Source organism: Xenopus laevis, chromosome 1L (genome assembly GCF_017654675.1).
Source record: "Xenopus laevis strain J_2021 chromosome 1L, Xenopus_laevis_v10.1, whole genome shotgun sequence".
Classification (NCBI taxonomy): Eukaryota; Metazoa; Chordata; class Amphibia; order Anura; family Pipidae; genus Xenopus; species Xenopus laevis.
This window is the reverse complement of record NC_054371.1, coordinates 127850199-127868344: the sequence shown is the minus strand read 5'-3', so window position 1 is coordinate 127868344 and position 18146 is coordinate 127850199. Positions and strand designations below refer to the sequence as shown.

At 37.8% G+C, this 18146-nt stretch overlaps 1 protein-coding gene across 4 annotated transcripts in view; it reads left to right on the top strand.

Annotated features, from left to right (window-relative positions):
• bnc2.L (basonuclin 2 L homeolog) overlaps positions 1-18146 on the top strand; it is a 179692-nt gene that overhangs the window by 94472 nt on the left and 67074 nt on the right. For all 4 annotated transcript variants that reach the window (XM_018257288.2, XM_018257278.2, XM_018257295.2 and 1 more), the window contains 2 exons: positions 4616-4718; positions 10558-10793. In XM_018257288.2, coding sequence (XP_018112777.1) covers positions 4616-4718; positions 10558-10793 — 339 coding nt within the window. The remainder of the gene's footprint in view (positions 1-4615; positions 4719-10557; positions 10794-18146) is intronic.

Sequence of the window (18146 nt, the reverse complement as noted above, 5' to 3'; positions counted from 1 at the left end):
GCACTGAATCCAGGATTCGGTTCGGGATTTGGCCAGGATTCTGCCTTTTTCAGCAGGATTTGGATCTGGCCGAATCCTTGTGCCTGGCCAACCGAATCCTAATTTGCATATGTAAATTAGGGGTGGGTAGGGAAATCATGTGACTTTTTGTCACAAAAGAAGACATTTTTCCACTTTTTCCTTACCTCCTCCTAATTTTCATATGCAAATTAGGATTCGTTTTGGTATTCGGCCGAATCTTTCACCAATAATTCGGGGATTCGCTGAATCCCAAATAGTGGATTCGGTACATCCCTAACTAATTTACAGATGGCTTTACAGCTACTAGCAATAAACCATTGACCGTAGAGTGGACAATGCTCAACAAGGTCTGACCATCGGCCTGTAGGCTGAAAGGGTGGCTATACATGTGCGTGGCCATAGGCTAACTTATCAGAACTACAAGAATGAATTAATCAGCTTCTCTTTGCACCATCATCTGCAAATGCACACACCAACATGATGTATGGGTAGATGAAATATTAAAATATGGTCAAAATGTAACTAAATCTAGGCATATATGTCAAACTATCAACTTTTGGATCTAATGTATTACTTTCCATCCATTTGATCTCAATCATTTGATTGACTTATGCTGGCAATACCTGGTATGGGTATTCTACCCAGACAATCCCAACAGGAATATCCGTTATTTCCTCAGTAGGGCAGGTTTGAACATTTCATCTACTGATGCACCGTGTCAGCGCATGGTATATCAGCAGATGTGAAGGTGAAGAGGAGCTGAAACACCTTTTCACTTCCTGCTGTTCTGATCCTTTAGCTGAACCATTGAAATATGGTTATATTGTGTAAGGGCTCTCTAACTGTATCCATTCCTTTCAGCCCATGGGCCCACCAAGAAAATCATAAATTCCCTGTAAAAACTATTTCAAGCCATTTGCCTGTTCCCCAGAAATTGAAGCAAATACAGTAGTTGGATGATCTTTATCTGTTTTATGGGACAAGTGCAGGCTATGTAAAATTGTAAATCACTTCCAGAAAAGAAAAAAAAAAGAAATATTCATCCCTACATAAGAAAAACAAAAACAATTTAAATAAAACTAAATCTATTATTTAAATAGATTACTTCTTTAAAATTACACTTAAACAACAGACACAGTAGGACTATCACACTGTTGAAAGTAAATAGAATTTCTTTTTGCCAATGGTCCCTTTTTAAAGCAAACATTAGTACACAAACAGTGAGTGCCTTTGTAATGTAAGGGCATATGATTAGTGTTTTATTTTTGTATGTTTGCGATGTGAGCACTAAAGAATGAAGAACACTGCAAAACGAAATAACTGATAAAATGCAGGAGCTCTATCTTGTTAAAAGAAAAGTCTATCTCCTATAAAGATTATTGCTCAATGTACATAGCTAAAGGACAATTTGCCGTAAAAGGGTACGTTTTTGTAGACTTTTCATCTTTTTTATGCTAAAACTTCTATTGTAACGTACATGAAAAAAGCAGGAATGGCTCGCATTTGACTTTACATACGTATTGTAAAAAAAGGGATCCAACTGTAATTACCAGTTTGCGGAGAATTCCTGTAGGGTTTGTGTTCTCCACATTAGTTAAAGAGATAAGTTGAAATATATTAAAATTTCAACGTTCAGTTTGTAGTTTTTGTTCACAGTAAATGTGTTCGTTTTTTCATTGGCCTAGCGTTTGTGTTTAAATGTATACTGTGCACCCAGCAGGACCAAATTATAGGATAAAGCTTGGCTTAAAAGATGAATTCTTCAGAGAGCGTTCATAAGAATACACTTTTTTTTGTTCTTGCAGTACAAAAAGTAAAAACGGATGTAAATTTTTTTTGACTTTGCAATACTCGTTTTGTTGTGTATTTTGTTTTCGCTGCTAGAAATGCAGAATATTATTAGGCCTATTAATGAAGACGTACTCTCTGTGTTAAATGGCAGTGACCTTGCATTTCAAAATATGGACATTTTATTTTGCCATAAATGTATAGATACTCCTTTCTTATTTTCACTATAGAACTCTTATATATAATTAATATATAATTAAGCACTTAATGCTTGTAATATTTGTGTGTTGACCCTTTATAACTATTTATATTCCCCGAAATTGTGAATAACCCTAACCTATAAAGCAATATGCAAAAGGCGTGGTTCACCTTTAAGTTATTTTTTTGGTATGTTAATGGCCTATTCTTAGAAATGTTTTAATTGTTTTTTGTAGCTATTTAATTATATACTTTTCTCTTATGCCTCTTTTCGGCTTTCACTGACCCCAGCAGCCAAATTACTATTGCTCTATGAGGTTACAGTTCTTTGTTTTTGTTATTTTTTATTGCTTAGGTCTCGATTCAGACCCTCTCCTTTTCACATTGCAGTCTCTCATTCAACCAGCTGCCTGGTTGCTATGGAAAAATAGACTCTAGCAACCAGATAGCTGCCAAACTGGAGAATTAATGAACAAAAAGCTAAATCATTTAAAACCCACAACAAGTAAAAAATTAACAATTTGCAACTGTTACATTCTGCATCATACTAAAAGTAAATGAGTATGCATAACTTGCTGACACACAGGTATGGGATCTGTTATGCAGAAGCCCATTATCTAGAAAGCTAAATTATGAGAAGGCCATCTCCCATAGCTTCCATTTTAATCAAATAATTCAAATTTTTATCTGTGATAACAAAACAGTACTTTGTACTTGATCCCAAGTAAGATATAATTAATCCTTATTCGAGGTAGAATAATCCTATTCGGTTTATTTATTCTTTAAATAATTTTTAGTATATTTAAGGATGGTGATCCAAATTACGTAAAGATGCCTTATCCGGAAAACCCCAGGTCCTGAGCATTCCACATAAAAGGTTCTATAACGGTATCTTTTACATATCTATAAGTTAGTATGTAAAATCAAAGCAAATACAGTACTTCAAATTCTCTTTTGGCTTGAAGTCTATTTTTTTCCACAATTTGGCCTCTTATAAAAAGTAGTCTTGTGTAGCATTACTGTCCCTTTAAGGCTTTGGGCACAAAGGGCATCTCATTCTGGGTTATAGATATCAACGGATTCTGGCAGTCACATCAGTATGCATGTCACTCAATCCCTTGTGAACCAAGTTAACTGGATCCTCTGTGTTTGCAGTCTTTCAGAGTTAAGAGTTAAAATCACATTGTCCTCTTGAAACTTTCCCTTGTGAAGAAGCACAATTAATTACAGAGTTCATTAATTAGTGAACATATTAAAGAAAGACACCATTACTGACAAGTGCAGACGTGATATATCATCGAGTCAATAAACTATTGAACATGAAGCTGGACCTTTCAGCATGATCTCCCTTCTTCCCCTCTGTTAACCTACAGGCATATATATTATTCCTGCTTCATCAGCAGATGTCGCTGGTAATATATTTCATATTACTATTTCCGTTAATCAGGGACACACACTTATATAGTTTGCAGAATGAGCCATCGAGCAGTTTACATGATGAAGGTGGGGAGCTGTTACTACCATATAGGCCAAGGCAATTTATTTCTGGCAAGTGACAAATTAAAAAGAGGCATTACTGAAGAGTTATAAACTAATAATAGAATGAACGCTTAGTACAATATAATAAACATGCCAAGAGCCATATAAAGATAGTAGGGCATTTATTTAAAGCAGCTGGCTGCAATAAGTATTCCTTAAATATTCAGGTTTTGTCGTCTATACTTAGATAAACCACTGTAATTTGTAGAGTACAGGAAGTCCGAAAAGTGAAACTTAAGATTGTTGCCTCTATTAGGTTAACAGTTAACTTCAAATAACAAGATAATATATCATTTATACATGCATTTTATGCATACATTTTAAATTCTAAACAGGGAGGATATGTATGTTATTATACAAATGGTTTTCATTATTTGGTTACATGGGCAATGGAGGACCTCGTGGCTCATGTTTGTCAAGGCAGGTGGTAGGCTTTGACAAAAGGTAAAGGTTAAGGTAAAACCCATATCATTTTAGAGTTTTAGATAAATGGGTTCATGTTTTTAAGAGACCTTCTTACGGAGAAAAATGTTTAATATCCATGTTTAAATATTTCTGATGTCCCGCATTTGATGGCTATATATATATATATATGATGGTGAGTTGGGATCATTAATATCTCAAGACCAAAAATAAACAGCATCTTAATGTTTCGAAAGTTCTTCATGGTTCTAGGCAGCACAGTAAGGTAGGTGTTTCACCTACCTACCTTCCACCTTGGAGAAGAAGGCAGAATGGTCTCTAAACTCTATTGTATACCACATATATCTTCCTTCAGCATTTACCTGTGCATACCCGAATATAGAGACAGAATTGATTCAGTGCAAAACGGTACAGGTGCAAGAGGGTACAGCTACTGACCAGAGCAAACAGTTGCTAAGGCAATATCCCCCAAAATGTTGTAATACAATTTCCTAAAAAGATTTTCAGGACATTACATCAATTAAAGTGATGTTGCTAAAGGCTTATTATCTTGTATATTATCACCATACTTAATTTTAGATATTAAATAAGCACAGTAGCATTTAAGTGGACCTGTCATCCTAACATGCCTGTTTCTCTCTTTTAGGCCATCCGATGTACACTTGTAAATTGCACTTGCGAATGTTTCCAGCCTGGGAAGATTAACTTAAGAACCTGTGACCAGTGTAAACATGGCTGGGTGGCCCATGGTAAGATATTACTGATCATGTGTTGTTGTTATATGCACACATATATTAAAAGGCAATAAAAGCAAAAGGAAAAGACTCTACTGCCCATACTGTTTTATCTGATGAGAGAGCACTGTACTACTCTTTTCTTGGGGGTATATTTACCAAAGAGTGAAGTTACAGATCACTACAGTCCACTAGAGTGAAATTCTGCTTCTCTCCATTCATTTATGAAAGGGGGAACTTTCAATTTCAGCCATTGATAAATGTTAAAAATCCCTTAGAAATGAATGGAGAGTGGCAGAATTTCACTCTAGAGGTCTGTGGTGATCTGTAACTTCACTCTTTGATAAATATACCCCTTGGAGTGGTATATGAAGATATCAAGGGAGCATTTGAGAAAGATAAGGGCTCACACTAATCCCCATCTGGCCTGTTGGTCTCTAATGGAAAGCTTATCTACACAGAATCCCAATCACACCAACCAGACCTCCTTTATGGCCCTGTTGCTCCCTAACTAGGCAGAAAAAGCAGAAGTGTTCAGCAGGGTTTGCATTCTACTGTGTCTGACCCTACAGCTTCCTGCTACAAGAACATGTGTCCTGGAAGTCAACATCTACCTGGCTTCTAGTATGCATGCTTCTGGTTGACAAACAAATCAAGGGAACAAGGACAGGAAGCTAAGTACATTACATCCACCAAATCTGCTCAGCTATGTATTTTCCTCTCAGATTTAGAAGAGCAGGGCCGTTGGGGGGTCCACCTGGTGCAGTTTGTGAGGGGGGCATGTTAAGGGGCCCTATATTTACTAGAACTATTTACTTCTTTAATATACACTAAATTGGAAAATTCTTTGAGTTACACTTTCTCTTATTATTCAAAAACAACATATCCAAAAACAATGTCCAGGGGCATCCTTAAATACTTTTAGCTCATAAAGGAACAACACAGACTTGATTATACTACTACTAAAAATATACATACATACTACTGCCATATGACAAATGAAAAGGCTGAAGAGCTTAAAGAATTTTAACATTCCAGCAGTCACTAAAGATGTGGGATGCACCTCCCGTATTCAGATTTCTAAACACCAGCTTTCCTCCTAATGACTTCCTACTCCTTGCCTAGTAGAGGCTTCCTGGTACCTGTCAAACTGGATTTGATGGCTCATCAGCACAAGACTGGGAAACATTTTTCCCTCCAAGCAGCACACATAGGCTTCTAAATCAGTGCCCAAGGACTGCAGTGTGCCTTCTTCAAGATTCTGACTTGTTTGCTGCCTTTAAAATAGTTTTAGTTAAAAAAAGCACAAATGATTAAATCATAAGACAATAGCAAACGCATGTTAAAAAGCAGCCGGTTGAATTACTATTCTACACCTCCTTCATTCAGCAGGCTAACTTGGAATACAAAATACCAGCTCCCCACTGCTGTAATTACACTGTTTTCTGCAGTTGTAACTAATTTATTTAATCTAAACCTTCATAGTTACTAGTGGAACGTTACATTTTTTTCAATTTAAAAAATAAAAAAATACGCTCAGGAATGCTGTACTTGTTCAAGAGTGATAAAAGGACATAACAATTAATTTATGAAGTCAAAGTGCCTTGCATATTTCTAATGCCTTTGGTGATTTGGAAAAAAAACTGATTACCCCTTGAATAGAATGTTTGCAATGTATTTTTAGTTTAGGCCTTAATAGGCTAGGCCTATTATAAGCTTTTTCTAATATTTCTGTTTGCTGATATTTTTGTATTTAGCGCAGACTGTGTGCAGCATTTCCTCTTGAATTTTTCTTCTGCTCACTTTTAGAAACTAAACAAGTTAGCAGTGATAAACAAAATGGGTCAGTAGCCGGGATGGGCTCCAATCCCATTGGTTGATGAGAAAGGCAAGGGGCACCTAATGTAATATTGATACCTAGACTTTTTGTGCATTTTTCTTCTGGCAACACATAAAATTCTTGCATGGATTTGCAGTCACTGCTGGTGACACTTTGAAAAAGTACACTGGCCAAAAAAAAGTTCCCTCATCCCAACATGGAAGGAGAAGTTTGCCAATTATTAGTATAACCCTTAAAGGCAGCCATATATGGGCTGACCATGGCGGTATTTAACCCAACAGCCTGCAGGGGATACCTATAAAGAGTACATGGTATGTCTGGCATTTTATTATTTAGTTTGCACTAGGGCAAAAAGGGGTACAGGAAAACAAAAGGAGCTCCACTTCAGTTTCTCATTGGTTGACACTCTGCACGCTGGCAGATGTGGTTTTGCAGCAAATTACATTTTAGGGATTGTCGGGTCACCATCCACGTACAGACAGTCGTACAAAACTTTGTGTTTTGTGCCTAATTTCTGTCCTTAGCAGAGTAAGCATATGGCTCATCGTCTTTGGTCTCCACCAAGTACCACTGTGGATATGCTGTGAACCTGGAGAATAAGGCCACTATTTTAACTTCCAGCCCAGGCTGATTTGGACAGCCAGGGTGAAGAAAGCATTGGCTTGTTGATGCTGTCCTCGCTCCGACAGTCTCTATCTCGTCAATATGATCCAATTGTTCAGCCTGATTAGATCAATGTGATATCGCCCACCGGAAGGTGGGCATATCAGCAAAAGATCCACTGGTTTATCCACCTTATCAATTGAACAAATCTTTCAATGTATGGCCACTGAATCTTTCAGTCTATGGCCATTTTAGAAATAGCAGCTTGATAAAGGGCTGGATGGCTTCACCAGTTGCACAAATAAATGAAATATGAAATATGTTTGGAAGTATAGAAATAGCAGCTCTTGTGTCACCAAGGAAAGGTAGTGTTTAGTTTGAACTCCCCAGATGACACAAGCTTCAGATGTGGGACCACCATATAGAAAGAGACTTGAGATATTTATTTTCTTGTGAGGCTTCCACTGGACTGTGAAGACTATTTCTTCACATTTTTCCTATCTCCTTGAGAGGTAATGGTGCATAAACCTCTGTAAAACTGCTTATTGTTACTATACCACTATACTTCTTACCATACCACTACTGTTGTAGGTACCTTATTCAAGTTGTTAGGGGATAATGAACCTTCTAAGAACAACTGCCGCTTAATTCTTTCTACATATATGATGGTCAGCAGCTGTGGTAAAAGAAGGGAGATTTTTTGACCCCCCTTCTGCCCTTTACAGTTGCTAAGCAGTAGTGTCACAATGCATGATTTGGGGAAAAGCAAGGGTATTAAGCAACTATTTTTATTTAATAAATCAGACCCTTTGATGACTGTGTCTGCCTGTATACAATGTAATAATCGACAATATACATTTCTATTCTTAATTTTGCAAGTTTCTATTCCATTGACATCATTTTTTACATTACCCCAGCTTTTAAGTGTTCTGTAAATTTATAAAAAAAATATGTATGCATGATATGGGTTATTTACAGATCTTTAAACATCTTTCTTAATCCAAATCCACAAGATTCAAATTGCATTATTCATGAAGTGTCAAGGATGTCCCACGCAACTGAAGGGAAATACAAATAGTGACAAATGCAGACTGGCACAAATGGAATAATCCACCACCAATTAGCTTAGCTGCACTGTGTCTCTGAGGTTTTAAGAAATTCCTTCGAGAGTTCTGCAGCACTGAGGAAAGACGGGGTCCCCAGATGGCCCAGATTAACTCCTGCATGTCGGTGTGAGAGAGAACAATTATGTATATAATATATGGCAATAGTGATCATTTTATGTTAGCAGATTTTTTTTTGACTGGCAACCCCAAAAGTAGCACAATCAATATGCCACATATGCCATAGCCCTAAAGTAAAAAAAAAAAAAAGCATAAATTATTGCAAAAAATATTTTATCTGCCTTTTTATTTAATGAGTGGAAGTTACAGGAAATACAAATGCTGGGGACTCACATTGAGCTTTCCAAAAATGTTTGTGTGTATTATTACATAGAGCAATATATAGTGAATAATGTACAAGGCCGAAGGCACAGTGCCTTTATAGAGGTCATGGAACTCAGAGGTGACTTATAATAGCCTCATATTTTTCAATAGAGAGGGGGGTACATTATTTAGTATAATATACATGTTTCAGTGAGTTATGTGAAAGAAATGACATCACTAAGGAATGGTTATAACTCATGACATCACTAAGCACTGTTTATACCAATATAATTTACAGGACATGCATGGCTCTTGTGTATTGTATATACATGTGCAATGGGAAATTATCTACCATAGGTTGGATTTTCTTGCTTGAACTTTCTATATCTGACAGAGGCATTTTCCTAATGGTAGCCAGAAAAACATGCAATAATATCTGGTATTCTTAGCACCTCTATAGGACAGCCGAGCAGGCAGTTGGACATTGCATGGATACAGTTTATCTCATTGTGTCCCAGCAGAGAATATGCAGGACCAGCCTACTGAGTCGCATGTAGATAAATACAGTACCAAGTTAAAAGCACTGGTTCCCCTTCTGACTAGTAAGCCAATATGTTCTTGACGTTCAACCAAAACAAACCTTACTAACTCACCGGTCACACAAAAACCCCCCCAAAGAAGTAAGCACTTTAAATTTAGAATTTGCCGCAGCTGTGTATGTCATTCTTTTGGAACACAAGGACCCTTTTCAGTCTATTTCCTCCAAAATGTCCGCTTCTTTACTCTGCAAAGTATGTGGTTTTAAGATTCATTAAGTCCCCCTCTCCTTGCATGTAATTGCTCCTTCCTTAGTGACTGCACACATTCAGACTCAGGGCATTCACAAAGAGGACAGGTTTGGCTGGTAAAAGTGATGCCCGCAGCTGGAGTGCTTATCAGATAAACATTCACATGTGCTGGTAACATAAGAGCTTTTCACCTCTAGCTAATAATAAATTGGATGCAGGAAAAACTGAAGGTTCCTGGGACTTTTTTTCCATTGGGTACACCTCTGGAAGACATACATGTTTTTGTTATTTTATTTCCCCACCCTTAATTTGCAATCATCGTGAATGTGTTGGCACTTTCTAAATGAACAACAATAACAACAACATTCGGACTCCAAATATTTACCAGCTGGGAGCTGAAGAACACTTCATACTGAAGCAATTTTCTTAATTGTTAAAGGCCACTGAAAATAGATAGAATTACAAAATTTGGGAAGAGAGGTAAGTTTCACAGAAAATGAATGTTAGTGGCACTTATATAGGCTGAATATCTGATATTTTGACACCTTCGCCATTAAACAAGCAAAGTTCTGAACTAAATTTAGAGAACATCATTAAGATAGATGCACCAAATCCACTTTTTTTGGATTTATCAGGCTATCGAATCCTAATTTGCACATGCAAATTACTGGGAAAAGGCTTGTATCTGGCCTAATCCCAAACAGAATTGCAAGCCTTTTGGTGGAGTCTCTCAAGTCAAATATGGTTTATACAGCATCACATATACAACAGAACAGTGTTTCCCGAACTGTGAGTTAAAGCTAACTTTTATATATGTGAGTGTATAAATAGGAATGCATATAAAACTCAGTCAATCTGTGTGCTTCCAGTCTCTGCGTAAAAACTAAATAAGCAGCAGTTATGGCTGTGTTTTATTCCAATTCTCATTGCTTTTGTATGCTGGAATTTTAAAGAAAGATGCTCAATAGCATAGAATCAATACATAGCTTGATAAATATGCCAGATTTTATGAGGCCATTGAATAATGAAATAAAGAAATGCTGTCAATGTCTCTGTACCAGTAATCTTGACAGCTGTAAACTGTGTAAGACATAACAAGCCTGTTTCATAAATCTACTTTCTAGTCGTCAGTATGATTGGCTGATCTTTTAATGCCTGTGCCATTTCTCTCTTTTTGTTTTTATCCATGAATGCAGCTTTGGACAAGCTCAGTACTCAACACCTCTACCACCCTACACAAGTTGAAATTGTACAGTCCAATGTGGTGTTTGACATTAGCAGCCTTATGCTGTACGGTACACAGGCTGTGCCTGTGCGACTCAAAATTCTCCTGGACCGGCTTTTCAGTGTCCTGAAACAGGAAGAGGTACTACATATCTTACATGGTCTGGGATGGACATTACGGGACTATGTCCGTGGATACATACTTCAGGTAAGAGAACTTTGTAAAAATTTGGGCTTCATAGATAACTTTGTTCATTCGTTTAATAAAACACACGATTTACATGAATGCATTTTCTTTTTCAGAGGGTGGTGCCGACACTTGCCATCTGTGCAAAAGTCAAAATACATTTTATTTATAACATATTTATAACATATACAATATAAATATCAGCAGTCCAAACAAACAATCATTTAGTTGTATCTGTGTATCTTTGCAATTGATGGCAGCAAATGTTTCCTTGGAATTTTCATCTAGAGCAATATAGCAAGGTATTCTTTTGTCAATGGATATGGCCATTTATTTTAACTACAACTGCTAATTATTACAGATACTGTAGGGAGTCTTGCCATTTTAACACTTTATAAATGATGTACAGTGAACTTGTTAAGTAATCATGAAAATAGTTCACTGCTCATGTGAGTGGTTTCTTAAGTTAAACTGAGTGGTAGAGAACTTTTAAAAATATGTAATCAAACACATGTTTTAGCTTCTTTAACATTTTTATTATAAAGATGCCATATAGTAAGAATGTGTCTAAATGTATTTGAAATAGGGTTATTTAATACCAAGGGAAAATTTGCCCCAGTAATGTAACCCATAGCACACAATTTGACAAGTGTCTGCTTCAAGGTCAATGATGATGAAATATCAGGCAAAGACTTATTTGCCATCCTATATATTGTTGGAGCTATGGCTGTTTTTTTTTTTTACTGGCGTTGCGATAAGGAACACTTTATTTCCCAATAAGGAATTAGTAAATTATGCATATTACATCAGTGAATTGATTTACTGAAATTTGTTTACAGTCTTCAATTATTCTACAAAATATTTTGCAAGGAATGTCAAGTGCATCAAAGATGTTAGGAAAACTAACAAACTTCATACAAGAAAAAAGCTAATATAAACACTTTCCACCTCAAATCACTTGCAATTAGTGATGGGCGAATAAATTCGACAGGCGTGAATTTGCGGGGAATTTTGGACGCACGTTGGAAAAGTCCCTCGCATCACAACTGTCCCACGTCAACATTATTCGGACGCCCATTGACTTTAACGCCGGTGTCAATATTGATGTGAGCGTCGCAAATTTTTCAATTCACCCATCACTACTTGCAATATGTTTCATTGTGAATATCACAATCAATACGTCTTAAAAGACAGTTAACCATTTTATACATTCAGAAAACATTCTAGGCTATAACTGTATAGTTTTTAGACCAGGGATGGAAATAAAAACTGTGCCATACAGGGGCACAATAAGGATAGAGGGAATTGCACAGTAGTGTAAGGCGGGTTGATTGGACTTCCCTACTATAAATGTCAGGGCCTTCCTCTACAGTGTGTTACCCATGATCTTCCGCAGGTGCAGGTTAGACTTGATGTGGGTTCTTACCAAACTCCCTGCAGTTACAGGGTCTGCTGTAGCAAATGCATGTAGAGGATACAAAGAATTAACGTTAATGTATTAAAGCTTTTGGATGAGACTTAGCAAATGAGCTAGTTAATGTAAAATTACTGTTTTTTTTTTTTATTTGCATGCTCCTTGCAGAGTATCCTTATAAACCTTGCATGACAGAAAATTACCAAGTTTTCACACCGTAGGCCGCTTTTCATTATCGCTGGCAGTATTCTTTTTCCTTTGGATTACATCTATTTCCTTAGAGCTCATTAAAAAACATACAAAAACAATCATGAAACATTGTGTTTGTGGAAAGACTTGCTGCAGATGTGCAGACAAGCTGGATGAAATTTGTGTAAATAATTGAAAAAAGAACGAAAAGGCTGTTTTATTTGTTTATTTCCCTCCTTTTTTTTTGTATAACACCCGTCTATTAATTTTGACCGCAATACACTGTAAATAATGTGGTCTTCCATAAAATAAACAGACTAGTGGTTAGGCACCATATGTTTTATAGTTATCCTGTGGCTTTTGTTTACTGCTATCTTACTGATCTCTCCGGCAGCTTTGTAAAGCAATGTTTAAAGGAGGATGAACAACAGCTAGCACTCTGCATTAATATTATTAGTGTACAATCAGTTCCAAAAAGCCCATATACTGCTAACCCTTCTCTTAAGCTGGCCACAGACACAAAGATCCGATCATACGAATCAACGTACTGACTTCCCCATCTCCCGACCTGCCACTAACCATTCCAATCAAATAAATTACAAAAGAACAGATCAGCCGATGTTCTGCCCCTGACAGCAATCATACGAAAGTTGTCCGACCAAAGCTAGTGACTCCCTCTGAAAATCGTATGATCGGCAATACATGCAGAGATATTACCCGCAGCCGACAGAAATCTTTTAACCTGTCCGACCGATCTCCGCCAGACGAAAAATGTATGGACTCTCCACAGACAGTCCGAAAATCTTACGAATCCTCGATTCGTATGATCAGATCTTTGCGTCTATGGCCAGCTTTATACATATGGAAAAAATAACTCCTCCCTGTATTGTAATTGGCAACTTCCATTTTCAGTATAAAGTGTACCCATTCAAGTCACATGAGAGTAAAATGCCTTCCTTACACCTCTACAATAAATTAACCCAGATGCATGGCTACAAACTTCTAAGCAGTCAAATTTTACTTTTTGAGCTACTCCATTGATATAGGGGTATCAGGTGGTGTGCATCTAGTGATGAAGAGTTTTGTATAGCCATTGTTAGCTCTGTTGGAAGGGTAGCTCCTACATTAGTTTGCTGTAGGATTGAAGCATATTAGGGTTATCTAGTAAGGCAGTCAGAAGCTCCATGATGGAATGTCTGCTATTGTAAGGACTCTGGATAGATGAGAATCTGTTGTGGTTCATGTTTGAGGGCCTTGTACACTAAGTGGCTGTTCATGATATCATGTATATTATATCATCTTGATCCACCAAAGGTAGCTTTGCAGGTAGTGACATTAATATAATAAGTTGATATGCAGGCCAGAGATGAGATGGGGCTTGGCAAAGTTTCAGTTCACCTGCTAGTGGTCTGGATCCCCCTCCAGTGGTCTGGAAGCCTCTGAAAGACTGAAGCTAGTCACTTCTAGGATCCAAGAGCTGCTGTTTCCAAATGGTCCACCTATTGTGTGCACCATCACAGGAGCTGTAAATATCACTAACTACAGCTTGATTTATGGGTTCCCTGCTCCCTAACTTGGCTTCCTTAGGCCACACGGGCTTTACAGGTGTCTTCTGCTCCAGGCTTCCTATTAGCATCACCACTGGTGACAGGTGGAGTCCAAATAGAAAAAGTCATGTGCTTCCTCCTATTTTACTAACTATGAGCAGAAACTTATATTAACAACCTTATACATTCCTCCCAAAGGTCATAGAAAACAATAACTGGAACTTCCTGAGCCAGTAGAGGAGTTTAACCCTATGGGTCCCTACACAAATATTTCTCAGTGGTAGTGAGTGCATGGCTGGTGTATTCTTATCCTCTTATTCTGCACCACAAAAATATAAAATCCATGGAAATACCGGACGGATGGATGACGCCTTACCAGATAAAATAACACATTTTATTCCTTATAAAAATGTGTTTGTTCCCTATGTCGTGGCATCTGTGCTGGACACATTTTACATCTGTTCTGCTAAAAGGCCTGAAGGACGGGGAGGGGATAAAGAGGAAGGCGGAGGAGACTCTGCTATGAAATACTTTAGATCATGCGACTTTATTGTGGAGATATCTATGCTGCAGGAGAATCGTATTTCATGATAGGGCTGTCTATTTCTCATTTCCATTCTGTACTCTGTCATGACAGTGCCGCCTGAGAGTATAGCATTGTTTCAGCGTCCCCTCATTCTGTCTCCCTCTTGACTTCAATTTGCCAGCGTTTTGCTCGTTGCAGTGACAGGCAGGTCGTTTGTGCTTGAATAACTCGCACTCTGAGCTCTACAGTTTATGGCATCCATGTAATGCTTAGCAGTAGGTACAGCTGTTAACCATTCATTTATAAATAATCTCCCTCCCCCCTCTCAACCTGTCTCCCAGGTAGTATACCAGTCACTATTAATAACTCACAGTCTGCATTCCCAAGTGATCAGGTCCATCGCTTGTCATTTGGAGACAGGCGGAACCCAAGCCAGCCACTAAGCACCAAGCTAGGAGCGTCAGCGAGTCACTCATGGAATAAGATGTGCTATCATTAAATCTGAGAGAGAAAAGTTGAGGGGACAAGTCTTTTTTTATGTACCGGAGTAGTTATGTTTTTAAATCAAATGCTAAGCATCCCTTTTCAAAGCTTGAGGATCATACACATACAGTACCTAGGGAAAAAAATATTATACAGCAAACAAGTTCTTAACTAAGAGGTAACCTACAAAATAGAGACATCTCACTGGTTCTTATCCTAATTGGATGGAAACATTAGTTTTAAAGTGTTTTTGTTCTCTGAAAATTTCAGTAGAGGGTCTTTAGAAAACACGACTTAAATCATGGAGCTCCTCTGTATTTTGAGATTGACAGATGCTAGATTTCACATATACTGTAGGTAGATGCTGATTGATAGATATACACACTGTACATATCTCAGACAGATAAATAGGGAGACTGAGGATAGGTATTGGGTGTGAGGTATGGGGAGGGCAGAATAATGGACAAAAAGTCAATTGTTAAACCAACAAAGGAAAAGAGAAAAAAATAAGAGTTAAAAACCCAAGCCAGATAGACAGAATAATAAAGGATGACTACAATACAGGTATGGGACCTGTTATCCAGAAAGCTCTGGACCTTTCTGTAATTTAGATCTTCATACCTTCATCTACTAGAAAATCCTTTAAACATTAAATAAGACAAATAGGCTGGGTTTGCTTCCAATGGGGATTAATTATATCTTAATTTGGATCAAGTACAGGGCACTGTATTATTACTACAGAGAAAAAGGAAAAACATTTTAAAAATCTGGATTATATGGATAAAATGGAGTCTATGGGGACAGCCATTCTGTAATTTGGGGCTTTCTTGATAACAGTTTCCAGATCCCATACCTTTGTTGTGATAGTCATAAAATGTCATGAGAAAAAAAAAACCTCATTCTTTATATGCGCAAACGGTTATCCTAATATTGCTATTAACAAGTATGTAACGTTAGTCAAATAAAGAGATAGCTAGGTAGGCAGACAGACAGACAGAGACAGGCTGACAGATATAGACTACAGATGAGGCCATAAAAACACACACAAAATAACCTCCAGGCACATTGGCTCTGAGACACCAGTTTATCAGTTCCTCTCCCTGTAAAACTCCATAGTGAAGTGTGAAAAGCATCAGAAAGCAGTGTTTGTGCCAGTGCAGCTTTTTAAAGTCGCTTGCCAGCACCTTCATCTCCTCATATGTTTCTAGCTAAGGAATAACACGGAACACAGAGAAAAAAAAGCCGACAGCAATAGAGACCAGATGCCGGCATTTCTTCTCTGTCACTTGGCTGCCGAGCAGATGGAATTTATATCGCTCGGGCATGCTAGAAGGAAGAGGCCTAAAGCAGCCAACATGTGGAACCAGGCCTGAGTGACATTTTTGCTAATGTTTTGTCCTTGTAGAACATTATGCTTCCTCTTTGCTTATGAGCTGCGGTTTTCCTGACTCAGACAGAGTTTCCAGGCCCAGCTGGAGCAGTACTCTCCCCCTCCTTTTCCCTTCCCACCCTCTATGAAAAAAAAAAGGTTATGGAGGAGGAATGGACCCTTGTACAATGAAGCTCTTTATTAAAATACCTGACATCTGTGTGCAATGCGCACCGAATCATCCTGAGCCACACTAAGGAATTCACTAGGCATTACCAGTCACTTCTGGTCTGTTTCGCCTTCTTGGCCTGATTTATGAAGGCCTCTGGCAAAAGAGTACTTACAAAGTACTTTATTGGACTGGAGCTATCTTCCAAGAGGCATTGTCCTTCTGATACAAATTAAGTATTTTTTTTCTTTCCCTAGTGGCTTACTGACATCGGAAGAGAGAGAGAAGGAGAGAGATAAACATTGTTATACAGTAATTCAGAATATATGCTACCTTTTCCCAAATGAGGTATCTAGCATATGTCTCTGGCTGAGCAGTGCCTTTTTGTGTGCAAGGGAGCAATGATTTGTAGATGAAAACCCATAATATAGACTTGCGCAATAACCCTGTCAGTACTGGAGAGTCTGAAGAGACACAACTGCTTCAGAAATCTCTATTTAGATAAAAAGCTCTAAGCTCAGCTTATTCAGCATGTTAGTTGTTTGATAACACCCAGAATCCTTTGCAATTATATTGCTATTGTTTCATAAAGAACCTTGTAAATTATGTTGGGTTATTTTTTTTTTTTTTTCCGGTGGTGCATTTTTGGAATAGGCCATTTAATTTGCAAGTACTTGTGCCAGTTTCCATTTGGGGTGCAGTATAATAAGATGTACAAAAGATACAGTCCCACGTACAGAAACTGGAGACTCAGGATGAATGGATGGTTAACGGACAATTAGTAGCAGAAAGGAAAACGAAAAACTGTGATCATTCTTTTGGGGGATGATCACCTTTTAGGTCAAACATGCCATAACAGTGTGTTTTATCACAAAAATGGAAATTGTGCTGGAGGCAAAATGCTGTCCCGTGTGCCAATGCCCTCAGCCTTAGGCTCATGATAAACATTCCGATCTACACACAATCTTGCTGGTCCATTTAAGGCTTATGAATGTGTGCCATTTCCAAAGAAGATACGTTAGATTGTATCAGTAAAAGTCACAATATATACAAGCTTGACTTTAGTGAAATGGGCCAAACAATTGACTGGCTGTCTTGTGTTTGATAGTAGGCGTTATTTGGCTAGGAAATGCAAGAAAATCCTAGATTGGTTCAGGTAATTAAATTAGGGTTTTATAAGAAAAAAAAGAAACCTTCTTGAAAAGAAGCAATTAAGTATTTCTAGGGTAACTCTAATTAGTGAGATTAGTGGAGATGAGCGTAGTGATTTACTTGGAAACTTCAGGAAAATCTTTATGCACAAGTTTGAAATGCTGATCTGCTAAGAAGATGCCGAAGCAGAAAGTAATACAGTTATTGCATTATTGTCACACTGAGTTGCAGATATGAACTGAGTGGTGTATTTGGAACACAAGCTGACCCACTGAGAGTGTTCAAGAAGTAGTTCAAGCAAAAAGACCTAAGGCCTCATTTACAATGCCCCATGCAGTGTGCAAAGTACAAAAAAACTTTTTTGCTTTTTTGCACTTTGCACTCTGTGTGGGGCATGTGAAGAATAGATGGAGGCCTCTGTACTCCTGTTTGGAGCACAGAGACCAACGGCATGCCCCATGGACAGAGAGTTAATGTCGTTCTCTGCACTGAGCACAAGATTTTTTATGCTCTGCAATTACCACC